Source organism: Panicum hallii, chromosome 9, assembly GCF_002211085.1.
Source record: "Panicum hallii strain FIL2 chromosome 9, PHallii_v3.1, whole genome shotgun sequence".
NCBI classification, from domain to species: Eukaryota; Viridiplantae; Streptophyta; class Magnoliopsida; order Poales; family Poaceae; genus Panicum; species Panicum hallii.
Genome location: NC_038050.1, coordinates 1,939,803 through 1,961,471, shown reverse-complemented (window position 1 = coordinate 1,961,471; position 21,669 = coordinate 1,939,803). Strand labels below are relative to the sequence as shown.

The following is a 21,669-nucleotide window of genomic DNA, read 5'->3' as shown; positions in this document are numbered from 1 at the left end:
AATAAAGCAACATGAGTACAAAGATACTCGCAAGACTTACGCGGATAAATAGATCAAGCAACATGCATATGAAGGCTCACAAAAAGGCTTTAGGGTTAAGTAATTTAATTAAGCATGAGCTTCCTAATTCCACCATCTAGCCTCCTAGCATTTTAATTAACTTGCCCAACCCACCTCAAGTTTTAGTTAATTAGGTACTCCAATTCTAAGCATCAACAAGAGGTAACGTGCAACCAACCATTCGGCCAACACTTCTACGAAGAATTCGTAGGATAAAGAGCTTGCTCATAACCGAGAGCGCAGCAATTCGAATTGATTCATTAACCTTACAAGGGTGTACAACTTTACCCACACGACACAAGGACCATGCGACTCGCCCAACCGATCACGTTGGGTGAGGGGGTACTCGCATCAACCATTCCCGACGAGTTATAACCGTTGAACATCACGCCTAACTTGCGCGGAGAGTTACCTAGGTCCACCGGGGACATCCCTAAGCCTCTCTACAAAGCCCCACGGCCACGCATGTAGGACCGTGCATCAACGATTAGAACTAGAGGGTATTCGGCTTATCCACCCCATGAATGGATATGTGGTAGTACGATAAGTGCTCAATTTCCAAGGTCATCCACGGACGGTCCTTAATCGGTTCAAGCGGACTAAACCTCCGAGACTCCTTTCTCTAGGCCCTACCTTCCGCTCGAACCTCAAAACCACACTTCCAACTGGACCGATCCAACCCAACATTCCGGCACCGGACAACATGTTTAAGATAACACAAGTGGGTGAAACAAGTGATCCTATTCCAATTTTCCCTACAAGATATCTACCAACTCTAGGCACAACTAAGCATTTAGTTAAATGAGTTGCAAGTGGCTACGTGTGCCAAGGGCATGGATAAACAAATCAAGAGAGGGCATTGCATGAAAATAGGACCGACAATGCAATAGATAAATATTTAATATAAGCATAGATATCCCAAGTGAAATAACTAAATTTAAGCAAGTTAAATAGGTCAAGGAATCATGCTTAGCTGCTTGCCTTGGTTCTCTTCTTGCTCAACCACACACTCGGCTCCCGGCTCGGTCTCAACGAACTCGGTAGGCTCAACGGGTGCGTCCTCCGGCGTCTCGGTCACTATAATGCATGAATGAGATGTATGCATTAGGATGATGCCAATGATGTGAAAATGAGGTGATATGCAATGACATGGCGATAGAAGAAAAATGTCACATCAACGCGAAAACAAAATCACCATGGCACCACAAGCTTGATTACTAACCTAAACACTAAGACCGAGGTGAATTTCGCTTAACAAAACATCTACGAGCATAAATCCTGATTTAATTTAGGCACACAGGGGATCTCAAAATAAGCTCATGAGAGTTGAAATTGCATCAATAGCATATTTGTGGAATTACTTATGATATTCATAAATTTCAGCCGCTAAACTCAAGTCAAATCTTAAAAGTCATGCAAAACATTTTCAAAAATCCTAATAAAATTACCAGGGGTACAAGACATGATAACAAGGATAACAGAAGTGGTTTTATCATTTTATCAATTTTCTATCAAAAGTTATTCATTTTATAAGTTTGCAGGCAGCAAAACTAAAAACGCATTAAAAACCTATCAAATAGTACAGGAACAAATACATAGGCTGGACCATGAGATAGAGCATACCACAAGGAACACAACAACATTTAGCTTGACATTTTTAGAGCTCCATAAAATAAGATTAACAATTAACTTGGTTTAGCAAGGATAAACTATAACTCAAGGTACAGGGCTCTAACATGTATAAAATTAATTTATCTAAGCAGATCTACTACAGAGGATTCAAACAAAACAAATTTTATAATTTTTGGAGATCTACAACAATTTCTACGCAATTTACAAGATCCACATGAAATGATAAAACGAAACGGGGCGGCCAGCGCTAGATCCACCCGGATCTAGCGCCCCTGGGCGCCGACAGGCGGGCCCAGGCGGCCAGCGCGCGGCCCAGGCGAAGTCAAGGCCAGCCGTGGCCTTGACTCGCCACGGGCGCGGCCAGCGCACGCGCGCGGCGCGACGCGGCGGCGGCCGGCGAACGGGGAGTGGCAGGGGGGCGAACGGGGGCGGGGCGCACGCGCACCAGCCGCGCGGCACGGCAAGGATGCCCGGCCGCGGCACAGGCAAGCGGGACGGGGCGGCGGGTGGCGGCGCGGCGGGGAGCGGCGGTGGCGGGAGGGGGTGAGCGCCGGGGAGGAGCTACGGACGGAGGGAGAGGCGGCGGGTGGCCGGAATCGAACACGGAGGAGGAGAAGGAGGTGTGGGCGCGGGCAATCGGGGCCGGGCTCACCGACGGCGGCGGGCGGCGGCGAGCGGCGGAAGGGGAAGCGGCAGCGGCGGGGAGAGGAAGAGGCAGGGGTGTGCGCTTCAAATGGGGAGCGGGGAGAGCAAGGCAAAGCGGCAGGGAGAGAATCGAGAGCGGCGCGCGGGACTCGAGGAGGCGGCGGCCACGCTGGACGGGCCAGCGGCCGCCGGCGTGCGCCACCGCGCGGACGCCCAACGGGCGGGCACGGAGGGCCGGGGGAGGCGGAGGGAGGCGCTGACGCGCGGGCCCGGGCGCTCGGAGGAGAGAGGGAGGGCTGACGGGTGGGGCCGGGAGGAGAGAAAAAGAAAAAGGCAACGGTTCAACTTACAAAATAAAAAACATGCCTTTCCCGGGATCCAAAAATCACCAAATTTTTACTGAAGCAAGATTAAACCATCAAGAACACAATGCAACCACTAGAGCTCAAAAATATATTATGGATTGATCACAAAAATTCAAACAACAATGCAGTTTTTAAACTTTCCAAGAATTTTATGGCTCGGCAGAGACACCCAAAAATTTAGTAAAAATATCTAAAATTCATCATTTGAAATCTAGTATTTGAATAAAATATTTTGGGGCACAGCCACATAGCAATTTTTAAACTTCCTTCACAACTTGCACATAAATCATACAAGAAAAATAGATGCTCATGATGTAATTTAGTGCATATGATGCTCCTTGGTGCTTGGATGATGCTCATGATGATGTAATTAAATTTTCTTCCATGTGGTTTTAATTTGTGGGTCGTGACACAGGGCTGGACGGTATTGACCGCGGGTGGACGGTATCTCAAATACCGTCCACCCTCCCTGAAATCCGTCCGATCGAACGCGTGTGGCCCAGATCGAGCGTGGTTCGGGGCTGAGCGTCCTCGTCAGGCAGGCGTGGATGCCACTGTCCATGGGACCGGGCATCGGGGTATGGCCAACCGACCCCGGAAGGCCGGAACCGCCGGGTCCACCTCGTCGTTGTTGCCTCCGGCGAGAGAGCTTTCCGTGGACACGCGCACGTACATGTCCATCCCGACCTGCGCCAGCGCCGCGTGCAGGTTGCGTGCTGCGGGGACCAGGCTGTTCCTGAGCTGCTCGTCGCCGCCGGTGAACACCTCATGGACCACGGCGGTGCCGGTCACGCGCGTGGCCGGGAAGTACAGCCACACTCTGGCTTGTGAGCCACTGAAGCGTCTGGGCGGGCCGGCGGCCATACCGGCCCGGGACTAGGTCGTCGTAGACTCGTAGACCGTGTCGATGAGCTCGATGCCCGTGCCCGCCAACACGGACAGCAACATGGGCCCATGGCACCGATCTCACCGAAGAAGACGGCTAGGACAGGAAGCGCGCGATCGGCAGCGAGATGATACGCGCTGGGTTCGAGTAGGTCAATTGACAGGCAACCAACGCTCGGGCGCGCGACGGCTCTCCAGCAAGCCTCGGCGGCGTTCTAGGGGTGGACGGTATCTGAAATACCGACCCTGGGTCTTGTCAGCCGTTGGATCGGACTCGTGCGGCCCAGATCAGAGGACTCTGTCGTCCTCGTCAGGCCGGCGCGGCCGCGCGGGAGCTGGATGGCGCTAGCGCCATGCTAGACGCCGGAGTCCCAGGTTAGGTGCACCTCTCGAGCGTGGTGGAGCACGCCGGCAGAGGATGCAGGGGAACTTCGCCGCCGTTGTCTTGGCGAAGTGCCCTGGTCTGGGCAACCGTCCCATGGGGCCGCCGGCTCGTACCTCGTCGTCGACATGAGCTTGCGCTTTCTACTGCTCCAAGTTCCATCGCGACGCAGGATCGAAGTGGACGGTAGGGCAGCGTGCGCAACCGCAGGCAATGGCGGAATACTTTGCAGGTTCAGAGACTGAGCCTGTGAGCCAGGAGCTGCCTGTATCTTGGATCCTTATGCGGGAGCAGTTGGACAAAACGATGATAGAATTCCACATTTCTGTTTCAGGCTTTCGTGTGCAGCCAAGATATGTTTGGCTTCTACTCCATGGAGGAGTCACAAGTTTGTTTGTTTGTTTGTTTTTGCTTGTAATAATGTTATGATTTACCGGGAGATGAATCGGCATGCATGTGTTGTTCTGCGCTAGCGAGATTCACTGCTAGAAGTTAACGTCTTCAGAGTTCAGAGTATTCTGAGACCTGACAGAAGGTATGCTGGCTCTGCGCCTACGGATCTTATTGTAATCCCATTATTTTCACCGTGCAATCATGCGATAGTTGGCAACGAACTTGAGTCTGTTTCAGTGTTAGGGAAACATGTCCTGAAATGATGTTGCTGACGCTTTTATGTCACATGTCAGGTTAAAATTATCAAAGTTAGCCAGCAGCTTGGTGTTGGTTCAAGAGGAGTTTCAGAGTTTCATGTGAATATATGGGAATTCAGAGTTTCAGATCTGCAGGGATTTCTACAGATCACTTGAAAGTAAGTGAAACTCTCACAGCACAGTAATTACACACAATATATAGACAATAAAAGCAAACGCTCGTCCTCCCCCTGAGGATTGTAGTAGTCGTGATTCATAGGCCATAGCTGATCAATACACATTACACAACGGGATTCCGAACGCTCTAGAGCATCTCGTCCAGAATCACGGTCAGTGCAAGGACGAACGCTTGGTCTACGCCTGGGTTGATCCTTGCAGTGTAAATGTTCCTCCCGAAACCGAGCAGTTGCACAGTGTTTCGGCGTGTGATCTGCACAACCATCGATCGAGAAATCAAAATTTGCATGATGAGCTCAGATGTCAAATCAAACGAGAAGTGCGTGAAACATAGCATGGTTTTGGAGCTGGAAGATGATGCTCGCCTGAGCAAAGGTGGCGTCCGAATTGCCAGGGGAGACGGTGCAGGCGCCGTCGTGGTAGCTGCCCCAGATGGCGAAGTCAGGCGCCTCCTCGCGGGCGTTGCCGGCCAGGAAGATGTAGATCTTGGTCCTGATCTGGAACGAGGACGGCTTCACGACGGTGAAGAGCAGGTTCCTCCGGCTGGCGCTGCCCCCCCTGATCGAACACCTCCCACCTGGCGCCCCCGAGCACGGGCGAGTCCTGCATGGCGAGCACGGGACGGCGCGCCGCGTCGAGGAGGAGGGATTTCTTCAGGAAGACAGGAACGCGAGCACCTCGGCCTCCACCTGCATCACCGCGGCGCCGGCGGCGTCCTTGACGGTGATGAAGTCGCGCCCCGTGTAGCTGATCGTCTTGACCACCGCGAACGCCGTGGCCTCCGGCGCGCAGAAGTTCACCACTGCCTTCACCGCCGGTGCCGGGGCCTCCGCCGCTGCCGTGGCTGGTGCCGGTGCATCCATCTTCACTACTGAACCGTGATCGCCTGGAACGCGCGCGGTGCTATGTGCCTATACACCATCGGTGACCAGACAAACGAGGAGTTTGAAGTCACCGGTTTGACTGTTGCGATCAGCCGCCACGTCAGCGTTGACCGCGGTCAGCTATCCTTGCTTGGATGGATAGCAGCGTCTGATTTCTCAAGACCAACGAAACCTCCACTTGCCTGAATTGTCTTCTTCGAAGACATTCCAATTCTCCAATTTGATACCTACGGCCTAACTACTCACCATTCATTCAATCAAGGCTATATAAAGTCGATCCTTGTCCTTGGAAAGGATTCAGTACAAAGAGAGCAAAATTACTGTGGTGACATGTGCGGTTTAACCTCATCTCAACGTGAATTTCAATCTTAATTTTTCACCTATCGTTGTGACAATAGTACATCACAACCTTCAGAAGGGCAAAGACATGAACCAATCGCAGCTCACAAGAACCCCCTAAATGGAGCAGCAGAACACCAATAATGGGCTAAAAATTGCAGAGACCGATCAGGAAGACATAAAGGGGAGCAGCGAACTGAAGCCTGGAGGGGCTCGGGACTGGAACTGAAGCGTGTGTCATCTCTGGTAATGCATCTCGTCGAGGATGACGACGAGCGCGACGATGAAGGCGTAGTCGATGCCCGGGTTGACGGTGACGCTGTACGTGTTCTTCCCCAGCAGCGCGCTCACCACGCTGAACCGCCGGTCGATCTGCAAGTACCGATCCATTCACATTCAGTCGAGGAACACGATGAACAAGCAACGCTGATCGGTGAGGAGGAGAGCGCCGCGGACACTACTTGCCTTGGCGATGACGGTGTCGGAGTCGCCGAGCGAGACGGCGCAGGCGCCGTCGTGGTAGCTGCCGGTGATCCTGAAGTCGCAGGCCTGCTCGGCGTCGTTGCTGGCGAGGAAGACGCTGACCTTGGTCGGCCCCCGCAGCTGCATCACGGACGGCTTCACCACGGTGAACAGCAGGTCCCGGCGCCTGGTGCTGTCGCCCCGGAACACCTTCCACCGCGTGCTCAGCATCAGCGCCTGCGCGTTCCCCATCCCCATCCAAGCAGCTCACGTCAGGACTCCGGCAGGCGGAGCAAGAGAGAGGGAGATCAAGAAATCAAGGGAAGGAGGATCGGAGGGGAGAAGGAGCAGAGACCGATTCCTGGACGGTGAGGACGGGCCGGCGGTCGGCGTCGACGAGGACGCAGCGGCGGCGGAGGCTGAAGAGCACCCCGTCGACGCGCAGCACGAGCGCGCCCGTGGCCGCGTCCGTGACGGCGAAGTCGCTCCCGGACATGCTCAGCGCCTTGGCCACGGCCAGCGACGCCGCGTCCGCGGCGATGAACCGCGCGTCCACCACCGCGAGCGCCGGGACCGCGGTGTCCTCCATCTCCATCGCCATCACCGCCGCCGCCGCCGCCGCCGCGCGCAGGCACACAGCTAGGGAGGGAGGGGACCGACGCACGCGCACGTCGCAGCGGCGAAGGCGAGGAGGCTGGCTCGAATGGGACGCGACCGGACTGGTCAGGGCAAGTTTGACCAGGCCGGCACTCAGGCAGGCAGGTGGCCCTAGCAGCAGCAGCAGTACGAGCAATGGCAGCTCGGTTTCCAGCGATCAGATTTGACTAAAATAAGCAGCTCCCGCGACGCGGTTTCAGATTCTACTGCAACGGCTGCTAGATCTTGAATTTCTCAAAGGCAGGTCTGGATGGAGATTTCCAGGCTAAAAAAGGACAGAATTTTTTTTAAAAAAAGGTGACAGATTCATGAACGATGAAGCTGTTTTGGCTTCGTCAGGCAGTACACGTGCCAGCAGGGGACTACTTACTAGGCATGCTTTTCTCTGTTTTTTCTTTGACGATGCTTGTTTATTCATCACCCGTGTGATCACAGTTCGAACGCACGTAGTAGTAGCGTCGAAGCTTGGAGAGGAGATTAAAGAACCATCAAAGCCTCCGTGCGTGCGTGCTTTGCTTTCTTTGCCTTTTTCTTTTCTTTTCTCGAGAAGCAAACACGGCAATACGCAGCGTCAGCTGTCTGATGGAGAGTGTGAACTGATCCGCCGCCCATTTCGGTGGCGGTCGGCGCCGCAGACCCGCAGTATTTTTTTTTAAAAAAATCCGGTTGCATATCATATATTTTCCTGATAGCTTACATCCTAGATCTTACAAAGACATCCTTGAAATAAACAAAAATACATCCCGATCCTTGCAAGAACTGCCCGATCATGCTCGTCGCCGGCGATCGGAGCAGCCTTCCGCAGCTTGAAGCCGATCCCCTTTCTACGGAACATAGTTTTTGATTAGCACCAAGAGTAGCAAGTCGATTGCATCGGCATACCATAACGCCGCTGAACGTTGTGGCCGCTGAAGATGGCCACCAGCCATCACCTTGCCGGAAGGACAGAGATCCGACGCCACAAGACCCCCCGAACCCCATCTGACCGAACGAAGGCACGCCCAGGAGGGAAAGCAAACCATCAAGAAAGGTGGGACTGAAAAACCAACCTGATTTCGCAAAGAGTTGGTAGACAAACCTGCTGCAGCCGTCACCAGCAGAGACGCACCCATCCCGTCGCCCGCTTGAGAAGGCACACAGGGAGACAAACCTCCGATCTGCAGCGTTATTGAAGACGAAGCTGCACCAGAGGGACAGCCACCTCGCCTTGCGCACCGGCGAAGAACAAAAGACCCAGACGAACCTATCGCCATGGGGAAACCTAAACTACACCTAGACCTAAAACCTAGGCTACCTTCTTCTCCAGCGCCGGAAAGATCGCCGGAGAAGGAGAGGAAGCGGCGGAATCCAAAAATCGAAGAAAGTGTTCCAGTGGGCTTTCTCCGAGGCCGCGCCGACTAGGCCGTCTCCCGTCTGACAAACAAAATCCTTGCACAGCGCGGCCCACGCATAGGACTCCGTTCGCGGCCAACCCACGGGCGCAACGTAGGCCCCGAACTTATGGCCTCTCCAGAATGACTTGGTCATCAGTGGCACCGGCAGCTCACCTTCGGCCGTCGGCGATGGACCGCCACTGCTCGATCTGCGAACTGTTCCCTAGGGTTGGGACCGATGGCCAGCGCTGCAGGCCAGATGACGCCACGGGTGGCGCGGTCATCCATCCTCCCGCGGGAGCTGGACCTTGCCGAGACCTGCCCGACCAAGCAGCGGGGGTACGGCAGCTGGTAAAGCTCAGTAAAAAGAGCGAGACCCGATGAGCGGCAAGGCGCTACCGCGCTAGCGCCCAACCGCCAGGCCAGCGGCCGCGCAATTATTCGCGCCCCGCTCGGTGCCAAAACGCCGCGACCGCGATGGGGGCTCTGGGGTCCGTCCGTCCTTGGTGCCGTCGTCTTCCTCGGCCACGGCGCCTCTCTGTTCCCCCACCTGCACATCTGCATGCTTTGTCCGTCAGCCAGACAGTCACCACTCCACCAGTCACTCACCACTGGAGAAGTACTACGTACAAGGCAGCTGCTGTCTGCTGAGCTGCACGCACTGCACATGCGTACAGTACAAGTGGGTGCGTGGTTCGCATCGGATTGAAATACAGGCCGCTCTGTATTTTTCGTCGAACGCATCTGCAGGTGATGGATTGAAATACAGCACGGTGTACCGGTGATCTTATAGCCCTGATGAGACAACAGCTCTTATAGCCCTGTGCAGTGCTGTAGCTGCTGCAGGTGTCGTAGTTTCCGGTCGGTTCGGTACTGATTGTTGTTCAGACCAAAATCTTGATCGGGAAGGTACAGTGTCAGTGGTCGGTGGTCCACGTCAGTATACTGCTAGGTACTCTTGTAGTATACTGCCAGTCCAGTTTGTGTGGACCAAGACAGGATCGACGGACTAAGGAAACGTTGACCGCTACCAAACGTAGATCACAGAGTTGCTAATAAGAAACCACGGGAAGAGGCAGCTGGAGACGGGCAGCTGAGAGCTCTCGCTGCCGGAACATGCAGCTAGCGTAGGAAGGGGCAAACCAGAGGCTTTAAGCCAAAGCGCTTTACTACAAAAACAAGCCAAACAACCACACTTCAAAAGCAAAACGCCTCCGCCAAAGAAAAGGGAAAGGAAAAAAAAATCGAGGCGAATCAACCACTCGAGTACTCCCACGAATGAGTGGTGCTTTCAGTGAAGCCAATTGTTTTTGCTGTGCCGGTACTGCCGTGACGTCACATCCACAGAAGCAACGCCACCGGCCACGGATAACAGCGTCCAAGACCAAGTTGCTAACAGCGAAATTATCGCGCATTAAAAGGTGGTCAAGTACACCACTCCACAGTACGTGGCGTACGGGGCTCATCACCTGATCTGAGTTCTGATTCGCCTTTAGATTACGGCTCCTTGGTTTCGTTGGGCTTTACCAAACGCACTTGCTAGTTGCACTGCAGCTGCCTTATCGGATGAGATTTTTTCTTTTGGAAAAAAAATGAATTTCGGAGGGGGTTCGACAAGGTGATGATGACGAAACCAAACGATGAACAAGGAGGCGTCTGCGTCCACTCGTCGTCCACGGGATAATAAAAACCCCATCTCCTGCCAGCTCAGCCCGATTCAACGATGGGCCCCCACCGTCAAAACCCAAACCCACCCCCATCCGGCCCCTTAATTCCATATCGATAAACAAGGACACGTCCCAGGCCCGCCGCTAAGCCCGGTACGAGGCTGACAGTGTGGTCCCAGGTGGTGGACAGGCGTACGCGGCCCACCTGGCAGCTGGCGGAGCCACCCGGGCCTCGCGCGGAAGCGGACGAGAATATCTCACGGGCCACGAGGGTGTGGGCCCCGGGCGTCAGCGGCGCCCGTGACGCGCTGCGAAATAAGAATGTGTTCTCTGACGCGTAGCCGTATAAATCTCGTTACTCTCACACCGGCCTCGTCTTCCTCACTCCACCGCTCTGAATATTCACGCGCTAAGCGCACCCGCGAATCTACCCACGCAGCAGCGGGGGCGGGGGCGCGCGAGCGGGCCAGAGATATGCTGTCCGTGGCGGGGTCGGTGGAACTGGAGGTGGAGGCGGCCGCTCCAATGGCGGAGTCGTGAGGCGCTTGGGGAGGGAGGAGAGGGCAGCACCAGTGGTTGCGGCTGCGGCTGCGAGCCGCGAGCGGAGATGATTCGGTACCAGATACGGAACGAGTACGGGCTGTCGGATCCGGAGCTGTACGCGGCGCCGGGGGAGGAGGATGACCCGGAGGCGCTCCTCGAGGGCGTCGCCATGGCCGGCCTCGTCGGCGTGCTCCGGCAGCTGGGGGATCTCGCCGAGTGAGTGCTCCTACCTGCTCCGATATTTTGTGCGAAAGCTCTAGGTTCTGAGCATAGCGTGTGATTTTGGAAAAAAAGTTTCTGAGGCTTGTTCTGTCGCTCGCGGCCGATTGCGATGTCCGCCCCTTTTGCTTGGGAGAGTTTTGTGTGTAGTGTAATGGGCAAATTTCTGAGCTCATTCGCTCAGTCTGAGGGCAACGGTCGGGTAGGGAATTCGCCTTTTCGCTTTCCTGTACATGCTGCATTATGCCGGGGATGCTGGGAATGGTATTTGTGTATCGGTGATTTTTTGCAACTTCTAGTCCAATTTGGGGAAATCATTGGTGTTGCTTTTTTAGATGGTTTTAAGGGAGTGTCCTTGGAATTTCGGTACAAATTGGGGTTGAGGATTGAATTGGCATCCGGTTCAAGGGTACTGAGATGGTTGAATGTGGGAATTGCATTATCTGGCGTCTTTGTTGCACGCGTTGGAGCTGTTTCGGGATAGCTAAGCGTAACACGAGTTATGAGATTAGACGTTGGAGAGTGCATCGGTTTCTATTAAATCTGGCGTATTTTAGGTAATATCACGTGACTTGCGCACATGGGTTGACATAGAAACACGCCGCAGGTTGTGAAGTATTTGACCTTGCTTGGTCACAACTTTCCGCAGCCAATAAGCGGGGCTTCATCAGAGTATTTGACCTTTGTTGGGTCTGTTGAAGGAGAATTTTTCATAATGATACTGGCCAAATGCCAAAGGACATTGTGTTGTGAACACCATAGTTGAGATACTTCTGAGTCGCAATGTGACAGCTTGGAATACATGTGGAACAAATTTCCTTGCCATTACAACTCTGAACTTAATGCTATCCTTTCGGTCTATAGATAAAAATGGACTTGTTTGAGGAAGCTATAGATGAACTGGCGTGATAGTTTCTATTTCTCAATCATATGTTGGTCTCAATTTTCCTTTAAAAAAGGATATCGATGATTGGCATTTTCTTTTTGTGAACTAAGTAGGTGTATCATTCAAACCACGGGCTTGGTTAAAATTTTACGGATGCATATGCTTCTATTTTGTGCTCAACTTCAGCATGGAAAATTGATCATGTTTGTCTTTGTTGAGGAGTTGGTCGTACTGCTGTTTGTGTGTCAGAACATGTTCGCATATGTTTCGGTATTTTTCAAATTAATTTTGGTCAAATAGTCAAATTCAATGTTGCTGTGAAATTACAGTAATTATTTCTTTTGTCATAGTTTTGCATGTTATCATGTTCTCAATTAGCACTGCTGTGCATGAATGCCCGACTATTCTCCTTAGATATGTTTGAAATATTGGATAAATCCAAGTAGCCAACTTGTTTACAATGTAGGAGTTGAGATGTTGGTTGATAGTACACCTGTTCTCTCCGAGTCTCAGTATTCCTGTCCTAATGGCACCATAATTTTTCAATAGGGATTATCTTTGTATATCAAGTGTTTTTGTTTGCCTCCATGTGCAATAGGTTTGCAGCTGAAATTTTTCATGACCTTCATGAAGATGTGATGGCCACTGCTTCTAGAGGACATGGTTTAATGCTCCGATTGCAGCAGCTAGAGGCAGAATTTCCAGCAGTTGAGAAGGCACTTGTATCCCAGACTGAGCACTCAAATTATCCACATGATGATGGTTAGCCGGAAAAAAGCTGTGCATACCTCGTTAATTTCTTTTGGCATGGCTCTTATTTCAAGAAGTTCTCTGTGCGTTCTCTTGTAGGTGTCAACTGGCATGCTAATCTTCAACTTAAACAGAATATGATCACACAAGGAGACATGCCTCGCTTCATTTTGGATTCGTATGAAGAATGCCGTGGCCCACCGCACTTGTTCACGCTGGATAAGTACGCAGATGCTTCTTGTATGAAAATTTACAGTGAACATGTTTTCTGCAATTATACACATGGATTATTCTTCAGGTTTGATGTTGCTGGTGCTGGAGCCTCCTTAAAACGATATTCAGACCCCTCTTTCTTCAAGACAGAATCCAACATGTTAGAAATGGATGTTTCAATTGAAAAGAAGCCTCGTAGAGTTAAGGTAAGTAAAAAGGGTCAACCCTCGCCAAGATTTTATTTTAAAAAACTCTCCCAATGTTGTTTTTCACTTTGTCCTGCATACTTGGTATCTTTGCCTACTAGATTATGTTATGCACAAACAGAAAATGTGAAGCTAGCTGCTACTCTTCCATTTCAAAAGTTGAAAGTTATGGTAGTGCCTATTATGGTAACTATGTTGTCTTGAAATTCTTTTTTTTTCTTCTTCTTCTTTTAATTGAGTGACCTTGCTCAAGTAATTTGAGAACAGAGTTTTTAATTAGAACCCTGGTACATTGTTTCTCAAGCCAAGAGTACATTGTTTATCTCCCATTTGTTGGTAATAGTTAATAGGTCGTCATCTCAACTGGCCATGCATTTTTGAAATTGGAATATGGCCTTTCCCCCTAGGAATAACCCTCTTTTTATGTGCTTTATCCGCTCTAGTATGTCGCAATGTAGATCTGGATACATCCAATTCTTTGTGACCCCATATATTTTTTAAAGGAGCTATGCTCTTGAAATCAGAAACTTACTTACCTCTCTTCATTCAGAAGAAGGCTATGCGTTGGAGGAAAGGGGCAACACTTGAATCATTACTCATTGAAAACTCTGAGTAAGTTTGATGGCATTTTGTTGGTCATGACTAACAAGTATCAGATGCAATCACAGCAACCAACATACTTCGGAAAAATTATTCTATATGATTAGACTGAATTTACCATGTGGTGATACATCGATTTTGTGTAAAACTTGCAGATATCACATTGCCCCCAAGGATCGAACTTCTAGGAAAGTTCCACCTAGGACAACAAAGTTGAAATCCAGGCATCCGCGGAGTCCTGATCATAAAACTATTAGCAGAATATGCAGGGAGCATCTGCTAGAAGTAATTTCATCGCAACAAAAAATTTTGTCCGCATATTCTGGGCAGCAGTACCATGTGAAATTTAGGTCATCTGACTCAAGTGAAATGGAGAATTATGGTGCCATTGTTCAATCTTCTGGTAAACTGGAACTGACTAAAATTGTTCCAATAAATGAATCTGATACCATGGAGACTATATCTGCACCCACTCATGGATCACCTTACCTGGAGCTAGGTGATAAACAAATTCCCGGGAAACAACATGAACCTTTAGGAAAAAATGGCATGGTCAGTGACTCAGGAAAGCTGCAGGATTGTCCAAACTTCCAGGTTGGCGAAAGTAATCACAGCTCGCATTCAGGAGTTGAAGAGAGACACATATTAGCTGGGGTTCCTGCTGATCAAGATGCTAATGGCTGCAGACCTGATGACATTTGTAGTGATCAAGACAACTTCATCGACGCTCTTAACAACATGGACTCAGACGGTGAAGCAGATCCTGAAATAGAAACTGAACCTGATCCCAGTGCCAACGTGGAGCGGACTGAAATGAACTGTGACAGCAAGGAAGGTGAAGATGCATTGCATGCGGAGTCTCCAGAAGTAGGTTCTGCAATAGACTCTTCACCAGGGTTTAACAGTTTATGCTTGGTTGGAGAACCAACCTGTACGGACTTACCAAGTGATTATGCTCCTCCGGCAGTGTCAGCCACTAATGGTCCAAGCTCTGGTTCACAATTTGGAAGACAATTGAATGGTGTTGATTGGACCAAAGATGAAGAGCCTTTTGATGATGAGGATCTAATGGATGTGAGCTCATCATCTAGTGTAGCTTCCGACAATGCTGACTTACAAACCAATGAAGATCTCTATGGTTGTCAACAACACCAGGAGGAAGCTTATCACTATCAAAGTGGTGATCACACAGCTGTTATCCATAGTTCTGATAAACATTCACCCAAGACATCTAGTGGTTTGTTGGATGGTAAGTACCTAGTTTTGATAAAATCTATACCTATTTGTTACATTAAATCTAACTTTGCTCATTTTAGCTTTGTCACTATTTTTCTTTTACCAACATAGTTATTGTCTTCTCTGGTCAGGTATGGTTATCAGCAGCAACGATTACACCGACAAAGTATATCATTCTGCAGAGCATGGCCAGGATGATACTTCTATGGTATTGAGCAATCCTAACGATGTTTCAGAAGACTTAGACAAACCCAGTTTTGGGATTGCTGATGATTTGTTTCTCCACCCTACCAAACCCAATCAAGAGGAAATACAAGAGATAGAGAAAGAATTGGAAGAAGGTGGATCTCTAGATACAGATACGTCAACTGGCATACTTGCATCATGGCCAGATATGGACCGTGTTATGTGCATGAATGATGTAGAGATGAACAAGGACAGTGCTACAGTTCCTGAAGAAATTGATGCTGATACTGCCCCAACATGTTTGGATCATGATGACAGCCATGATCATCAAGATGGTATGTCGATCATTAGCCTTTTTTCCTTTCTCTTAACAACTAAAAATGCTTTATTCAGTTGGGTCCTTGATATTGCATTTTAAATGCTTTATTTGGATGGGTGTTCTGTTGATTCAGGAATTGCACCAGAACATTCAGGCACATGCAATAATCTACCACGTGAATTAAATAGTGATGAGATTGCTGAAGACATGCACTCTTTACCAGACAATGGTCTATCAACTCGTTTTAATAAGGATATTGCAGAGGATAATCAAATAGTTGTGCTTGAAGGAGGGGCTTTCCCGACTAGCCTCAGCACACACAAAGAGGGTTCTGTGCAAGCATCTGCCATGGCCAGGGACTTCTCTGATGTTCAAGAGTTTGCAGTAGTAATTCAAGGCGTACCTTCTCAAGAGGAGACAGAAGCTCATGCAGGAGAGACACTTGCACCTGAGTCCTGTGTGTTCAATGATGATACAGAACCAGTGGAGATTAGTGTGCTTCTAGCCCCTAGTACTTCCTCTCTACCTGACAACAGTAGTTCATGTGTAGAACAGCACGCATTGACTGAAATGAAAGACATTGAGGAGGGTAGCAAAGTTGTGGTTGCAGAAGAATCAACTACTAGCAGGTTTGCAGATGACGTGGTACCCCCCAAAGAGGAGTTCAGTGATGCTGCCTTATATACTGAAAAAACAGAGGTTCTCACTACAAATTCAACTGAAGAAGCCTCTAGACATGATCTGCAACTACAGTCTAGTTCTCCTTTAAAGGAAGGGTTGGAAACAGTAGAAGCTACCCACAGAAATCTTGGGGAAGTAGATACATCAAGGGAATGTATCTCTAAAAAGAGTATGTTGCAGATAGACAATATTCCTTTTTGTGAAATAGAGCCAATAGGTGAAAAATGTAGTGACAGGGATGGTATTCAGTTTCCTTCCTCAGCACATTTTCCAGTAGAATCTGATTATCAAGAGGAATTACTAGAGGAGGCCAGTCATAATGCTGAGGGCCTCTCTCTGTGTGATTTGTACAAGGATGGTGCAGTAAGCCTGAAAAGTAACACAATGGAGAAACAACCAGAGAATGTTGATCAAGATTCCGCATGGGGGATGCCTGATCAAGATTCTAGTAGTACAAACCCATTCATGGATCCTGCTTACATGATGAGCCACACTCAATTTTATCCCTCTCCCAGTATGATTGGCCAACCGTGTTTCCCTGAAGAACAGGATTTCCCTTCAGAACTTCTAATACAACATGGCAGGATGGGAGCAGCTGTTGATTCCCTTTGGGAACCTGCAACTCCACCTGATGAAGCGCCGTTACCATCAGAAGTTATGACTGAAGAAGATTTCAGATCCTTCTTCCATGAGTATCATGAAATAGGTTTTTCAGCTGGCACTGAAGGTTGTCACAGTGAACCAGCCTCAGAATCTAACAATATTTCAAATGCTATGGTCAGTGAATCAGATTTTCCATGTTCTCTTTCTGCCTTGCCCATGAATTTAGACCAGGAAGCATGTGTTCATTCTAAGTTTGGTTCTCAGTGTGCTGAATGTTCATCTACTATGGATATACAAGGTGCTACATCAATGACATTTTCTGGAAAAGAAGATCTCAACGATGAGGCACCAGGAGTAGATTCTCATTTAAAATCGCATGCGTCTTTCAGTGATAACAGAAGTCCTGAATTAGATATACTCTCTGTTCCAGTGGATTTACAACAGGAACAGCACCTGTTGTCTCAAGTTGATTCTCATAGTTTTCCTTTGTCGGATAAAGAGAAGACTAATGGAGAATCCTGCTTTCCTTCAAGCAATGTTATCGAAGTGAAACAAGATCTGGAAATTCATGCCGGTCTTGTTCCGCATTCTTTTATTAATGAAAATGTAGAGGACCTGGATGTTGTTGTCCCAGTGGAACCACAGGTAGGAGCTCGTGCCCTGGATGAATATGATAACCAGGATATTCCTTGTTGTTCAACTAGCGAGAAGAATGATACCCTTACTTTGGGGAAACCTGTTCTAGTCCAGGGATCAGAAGTTTGTGCCCTTGGTGAATTTGGTTCTTCGATCGTTCCATCATCTTCAATTGATGAGATTGAAGACAATTTAGAAGCCTCTGCTTTGAGGACTTCTTTTCGAGCAGAACAAGAGTCTGAATGTTGCACCTCAGGTGAACATGATTCTCAAATCACTATATCCCCTTTGCTTGATGAGAAGATTGATGAGCTGGATGGCCCTGCTTTGTGCAATACAGCCATAGTGGATAAGGAATCAGAAGTTTGTGTTCCATGTGGACTTAATTCTCGAATCACCCCATGTTCTTCAACTGAGGAAAATATACAAGAATTAGATCACTCTCCTTTGAGCAGTTCTGTTTTAGTTGATCTTGAATCAGAAGATAATGTCTCAGGGGACTGCGATTCTGAAGTTACTCCATGTTCCTTGGTTATAGACAAGGTTGGTGAATCAGAAGATGTTCAACCAACTCGTATTTTCTCTGAGCAAGAGCAGGAAGCTCATGCATCCCCTGAATTAGACTTTCATGTTGCTCCCTGTTCCTTGAATGATGATAAGGTTGGTGAAATAGAAGGTCCTCTTGCATGCATTGGCCAGGTGGGACCAGACAAGGAATCTGATTGCTCAACTGAATTTAATTCCCAAACTGTGCCATGTTCTTCAAATTCACCAGTACTAACTGACACAAGTGCATTGGCTTCTACTCCAGTCATGGAAACATATCAGTTGTCTCCTGGTCTGCCACCCGCTGTACAATCTCAAAATGATTCCTACGAAGATCCCCAAGCTCAAGCACCTCCCCCCCTCCCTCCACTCCAGTGGAGGCTTGGAAGGCCTCGTCTAGGGCTTCTGAGTGGAAAAGGCTCTATGCCTGAGCCTGCAAGGAGAATAAATCCAGTTTTGCAGGCATCAAGACAAGACATGGATATCAGGTTAGGTTTGCTCGATCGAATGGATAGATCAATAGAACCAGTATCCTCTCAAGCGATCAAAGAAGATATAAATCGGAGTTCTTTGTTAGATGATAATGATCAAAATGTAGAATTTGGGAGATCATCGACCAGTGTTGTAGTAACTGATGTTGCAAGGACTGAACACTGTTGGCAATTCTCAGAAGCTTCAGAGAACATTAAACACCAGGGCAATGTTTGGTCATCATCACCAGGAGTTGATGATCGTGCGGATGCTGGGGTCGCACCAGCAACAGCAGATGATTCTGGGGCGACATATGGAATAGCCTTATCCTCATTGAACCCTGTGTTTCCATTACCTACAGATGAACAGCAGGGCCCTCACCTGTGCATCTTATCTTCAGATTCTAGAGAAAATAGTGGTATTGGCAAGTCAATGGATGCTGCTGGTGACATGGAAAGCATCTCAATAAAAGGACATGATTCTGAAAATAGGTGTTACCAGCAACCTGAGTATGTTGAATCGTTCTCAGGGACTTCAGACCACGAAGAGCATATTACAAATGCATCAGAGGAGGGTGGGAAACATCTGTCTAGTGCAAGTGAGGCAATTTCAGACCCTGAAAAACATTCTGCACCAGGTACATTGTTGAATGAAGGGAATAGCCAGGAGAGTCAACATTTACAGGAACAAAATATGGATAGTTTTGAGCACGATCGGTCGGGAGGCCCATTGCCCAGCTCAGAATCAATGGCACCTCAAGATTATCCACATGATGAATATAATTTAGATAGAGAAAATAGACACCGGCCTAGCAACCCAGGCCCATTAGCGGCATGGCCTGGTGATAAAAGTAACTTCTTTAGTGGTCTTGACGAAGCTAGCTTTGGACATGCTGAGCAGCCACCTGTGTTGGGATGGACTGTTGGACCTCAGATGATTCATCCTAAGTATGGTATATCAGTACAAGACAGCTTCGAGCCAAATATCACCGATAATCATTTAATCAAGAAGCCTATTTCGATAAAAAACATCCCAAGGAATCCACTGGTCGATGCTGTTGCTGCTCACGATAGAAGCTCGGTAGTTTGCCTCCCTTTTCCTGATAATTTTTTTTCTATGTGTGTAGCCATGATTCCTGTAACTAATCTAACGCTATCTACTGTTGCAGATGCGAAAGGTTTCAGAGCTTGCACCATCAACTGACAAGCCAAAGCCCAACGAGAGAAACCTGTTGCTAGAGCAGATAAGAAACAAGGTCGGAGAATAAAAATGCTTTCTCCATTTAAAAAAAATAAAATAATTGTGCTTTCAATCTAACTTGTTTGATGTTTGCTTTTCGATCAGACCTTCAGCCTGAAACCAGTGGCTCCTGCTAAGCCAATAGCTATGGGATCTCCTGCTAGAGCCAATACTAGAAACTTGAAGGTTGCTGCAATCATAGAGAAGGCAAATGCCATCCGACAGGTATTCTCTCTGCAGTTGACTCCGCTTCTTTCTGCGACGAACTAACTTCCATTTCGATTTTATTATTGCCCTTTTAAGTCTCTTGTTCATCATACCGAACAGGCAGTGGGAAGTGATGACGAAGACGCAGATAGTTGGAGTGACGCATAGATGCCCATCTTTTGCCCTCTTGGTGTTCTTTCCACCACAGAAAGATGCCAGTTCATCAAGGACGCCGTGGACATGTTGGGGTTGCACAGCCATGTCAATTTTTGGTTAGCAATGGTAGTCTTCTTGTATAGTTTATGCTAATAATCTTTTTCTTCCCCATTCTTCTCGTATTCTTTCGACCGATTATTTGTATACTTGCCTCTCCCAGCAGCAAAGGCTGTTGTGGTGGACATGATCCGAGGAGAGCATGCATATTCTTCAGGTCTATGTAAATTAGACAGTTCTAATCAAACAGGTTTATCTACTGAGGAGTATTATGGCATCAATGGTTCCATGCAGACCTTAACTTACAAAAATATTAACACGCTCGTTTACTGATTTATTAATCAACGATCACGAAACAATTGGAGGTGTATATGCACGCTGTTGTAATCATGTAATGTGACATTGTGGCACAGAGGAGACGAGTGAGAATTGTACACGCAGGAGGCTACACAAGGACTTCCATGGAAAGGCTGTACCCGGAGACGAGAGCAGAGAGGCCGATGGCCACGAAGGCGAAGAAGGCCATGCTGATGGCCGCCGCCGCCGAGTCCGTGAACAGGTTGTTCGCTTTCTGGCGCATGTAGTCCGTCACCGGCGCCGCCGCGGACATGGCCGATATCAAGAAGTAAGCGACGACCTGCACCCACGATCATTCCAGTTTCCTTCAGATAAGTGAGGCAACCACACGGCGGGTGGTGACACGACGACGTTGCCAGGCTGGCCATCGGTGGTTGGATCCGATCGTTCCGATGTGATGATTTCATCCACCCAACGAACTCACCTGGTCTCCGGCGAAGTCGAGGAGGGCCGACGCCTTCCTCGTCCCGATCAGGTCTCGCCCGGAGCCGAGCCGGTGGGCGTCGCGCAGGACCTGCGCCGTGGCGTACAGCCACGCCACGATCGAGATGCCGAGGCAGTAGCTGCATAGCCGGAGCAGGAGCGCCCGCGATTTCAGCAGAGGCCATGGCAAAAATTTGCAATGCGTGGAGTGGAATAGTGGATTGAGAACTGGGCACTAGTAGCACTGACTTGTACTCGGGGTACTGGCGGAAGTCCTGGCTGCCGCCGTGCTGGTTGGACGCCATGACGACGAGGGCGAGGAGGGAGAAGAGCCACGCGGCGGCCCGGAGTAGCAGCCGCGCCCGCGCCGGCGCGCCCTCCATCTTCCACCGCTCCACCATCGACCTCACCCCGCCGCCGCCGGCCGGCTCGTGCTGCTCGCTGACGCCATCGACGGCGGCCGCTTTCGGTGCCGGCGCGACGCTCGGCGGCGCGTCGGCCGGGACGGACTTGGACATCGGCGGATCTCGACCGGGCGGTGGTGCGCGCGCGTGAATTTGCTTTCCCCGGACGGACACGCGAACGGCGACGACGACTTGTTAGACGAGGCGAAGGCGGCGAAACCGACGTGGCTGTGGAGATAGGCGGGCGGGCGAGAGACGGTGTGTGACGACGGGCCTGCGCGGGCACGGGTGAGGGGTGATGGATGACGCCGACGCGACACGCGGTTTTGGCTTCAGTTTTTTGCCGGCCGCGCTCGCGTCCGCTTGCGCGCGGCGGCCGGCAGAGCCGCAACGACCGGGTAGCTGGACGCGTCGGGCGTCCGGGTAACCTGTAGCTGTAGCTTGCGGTTAGAGACATTCCCGGCTTTGTTGGTAGGCACAGCCTCACAGGCACGCTCACCACGACACAGGCAAGCTCACTATCTGAACCTGAACGAATCACCGCAGCGCAGCT

The 21,669-nt window shown here is 49.7% G+C and overlaps 3 protein-coding genes and 1 pseudogene across 4 annotated transcripts; 1 reads left to right on the top strand and 3 right to left on the bottom strand.

Moving 5' to 3' along the window:
- Window positions 1–4,899: 4,899 nt before the first annotated feature.
- Window positions 4,900–5,834, bottom strand: LOC112875744 (annotated as a pseudogene).
- A 163-nt stretch (window positions 5,835–5,997) lies between these two features.
- On the bottom strand, window positions 5,998–7,319 carry LOC112873544 (protein LURP-one-related 15-like). The gene is made up of 3 exons (XM_025936536.1): window positions 6,837–7,319; window positions 6,485–6,718; window positions 5,998–6,391 (listed from the first exon to the last, which is right to left on the bottom strand). The coding sequence occupies exons 1-3, from the start codon at window positions 7,080–7,082 to the stop codon at window positions 6,257–6,259; spliced, it is 615 nt and encodes a 204-aa protein (XP_025792321.1). The 5' UTR covers window positions 7,083–7,319; the 3' UTR covers window positions 5,998–6,256.
- Window positions 7,320–10,551: 3,232 nt separating this feature from the next.
- LOC112874885 (SCAR-like protein 1) lies at window positions 10,552–20,201 on the top strand. 2 transcript variants are annotated; one of them, XM_025938450.1, is made up of 11 exons: window positions 10,552–10,937; window positions 12,425–12,588; window positions 12,676–12,799; window positions 12,875–12,995; window positions 13,549–13,607; window positions 13,751–14,844; window positions 14,963–15,352; window positions 15,470–19,353; window positions 19,442–19,528; window positions 19,618–19,737; window positions 19,840–20,201. In XM_025938450.1, the coding sequence occupies exons 1-11, from the start codon at window positions 10,786–10,788 to the stop codon at window positions 19,885–19,887; spliced, it is 6,243 nt and encodes a 2,080-aa protein (XP_025794235.1). In that variant the 5' UTR covers window positions 10,552–10,785; the 3' UTR covers window positions 19,888–20,201. The 2 variants fall into 2 exon arrangements, with proteins under 2 accessions (XP_025794235.1, XP_025794234.1); XM_025938449.1 differs by having other exon boundaries at window positions 13,546–13,607.
- A 42-nt stretch (window positions 20,202–20,243) lies between these two features.
- On the bottom strand, window positions 20,244–21,545 carry LOC112874887 (CASP-like protein 4B3). The gene is made up of 3 exons (XM_025938452.1): window positions 20,962–21,545; window positions 20,714–20,852; window positions 20,244–20,569 (listed from the first exon to the last, which is right to left on the bottom strand). The coding sequence occupies exons 1-3, from the start codon at window positions 21,228–21,230 to the stop codon at window positions 20,378–20,380; spliced, it is 600 nt and encodes a 199-aa protein (XP_025794237.1). The 5' UTR covers window positions 21,231–21,545; the 3' UTR covers window positions 20,244–20,377.
- Between the last annotated feature and the right edge of the window lie 124 nt (window positions 21,546–21,669).

Bases quoted from the DNA above. Each gene is read 5' to 3' on its own strand.
- LOC112874885 (XM_025938449.1), top strand. From the start codon at position 10,786: ATGATTCGGTACCAGATACGGAACGAGTACGGGCTGTCGGATCCGGAG. The intron at 12,800-12,874 runs GTACGCAGATGC...ATTATTCTTCAG, and splicing joins CACTTGTTCACGCTGGATAA to GTTTGATGTTGCTGGTGCTG. The intron at 15,353-15,469 runs GTATGTCGATCA...CTGTTGATTCAG, and splicing joins CAGCCATGATCATCAAGATG to GAATTGCACCAGAACATTCA.
- LOC112874887 (XM_025938452.1), bottom strand. From the start codon at position 21,230: ATGTCCAAGTCCGTCCCGGCCGACGCGCCGCCGAGCGTCGCGCCGGCA. The intron at 20,853-20,961 runs GTCAGTGCTACT...CCGGCTATGCAG, and splicing joins CGCCAGTACCCCGAGTACAA to CTACTGCCTCGGCATCTCGA. The intron at 20,570-20,713 runs GTGAGTTCGTTG...TCGTGGGTGCAG, and splicing joins TCGACTTCGCCGGAGACCAG to GTCGTCGCTTACTTCTTGAT.
- LOC112873544 (XM_025936536.1), bottom strand. From the start codon at position 7,082: ATGGCGATGGAGATGGAGGACACCGCGGTCCCGGCGCTCGCGGTGGTG. The intron at 6,719-6,836 runs GTCTCTGCTCCT...GGGAACGCGCAG, and splicing joins TCCTCACCGTCCAGGAATCG to GCGCTGATGCTGAGCACGCG. The intron at 6,392-6,484 runs GCAAGTAGTGTC...CGGTACTTGCAG, and splicing joins CCGACACCGTCATCGCCAAG to ATCGACCGGCGGTTCAGCGT.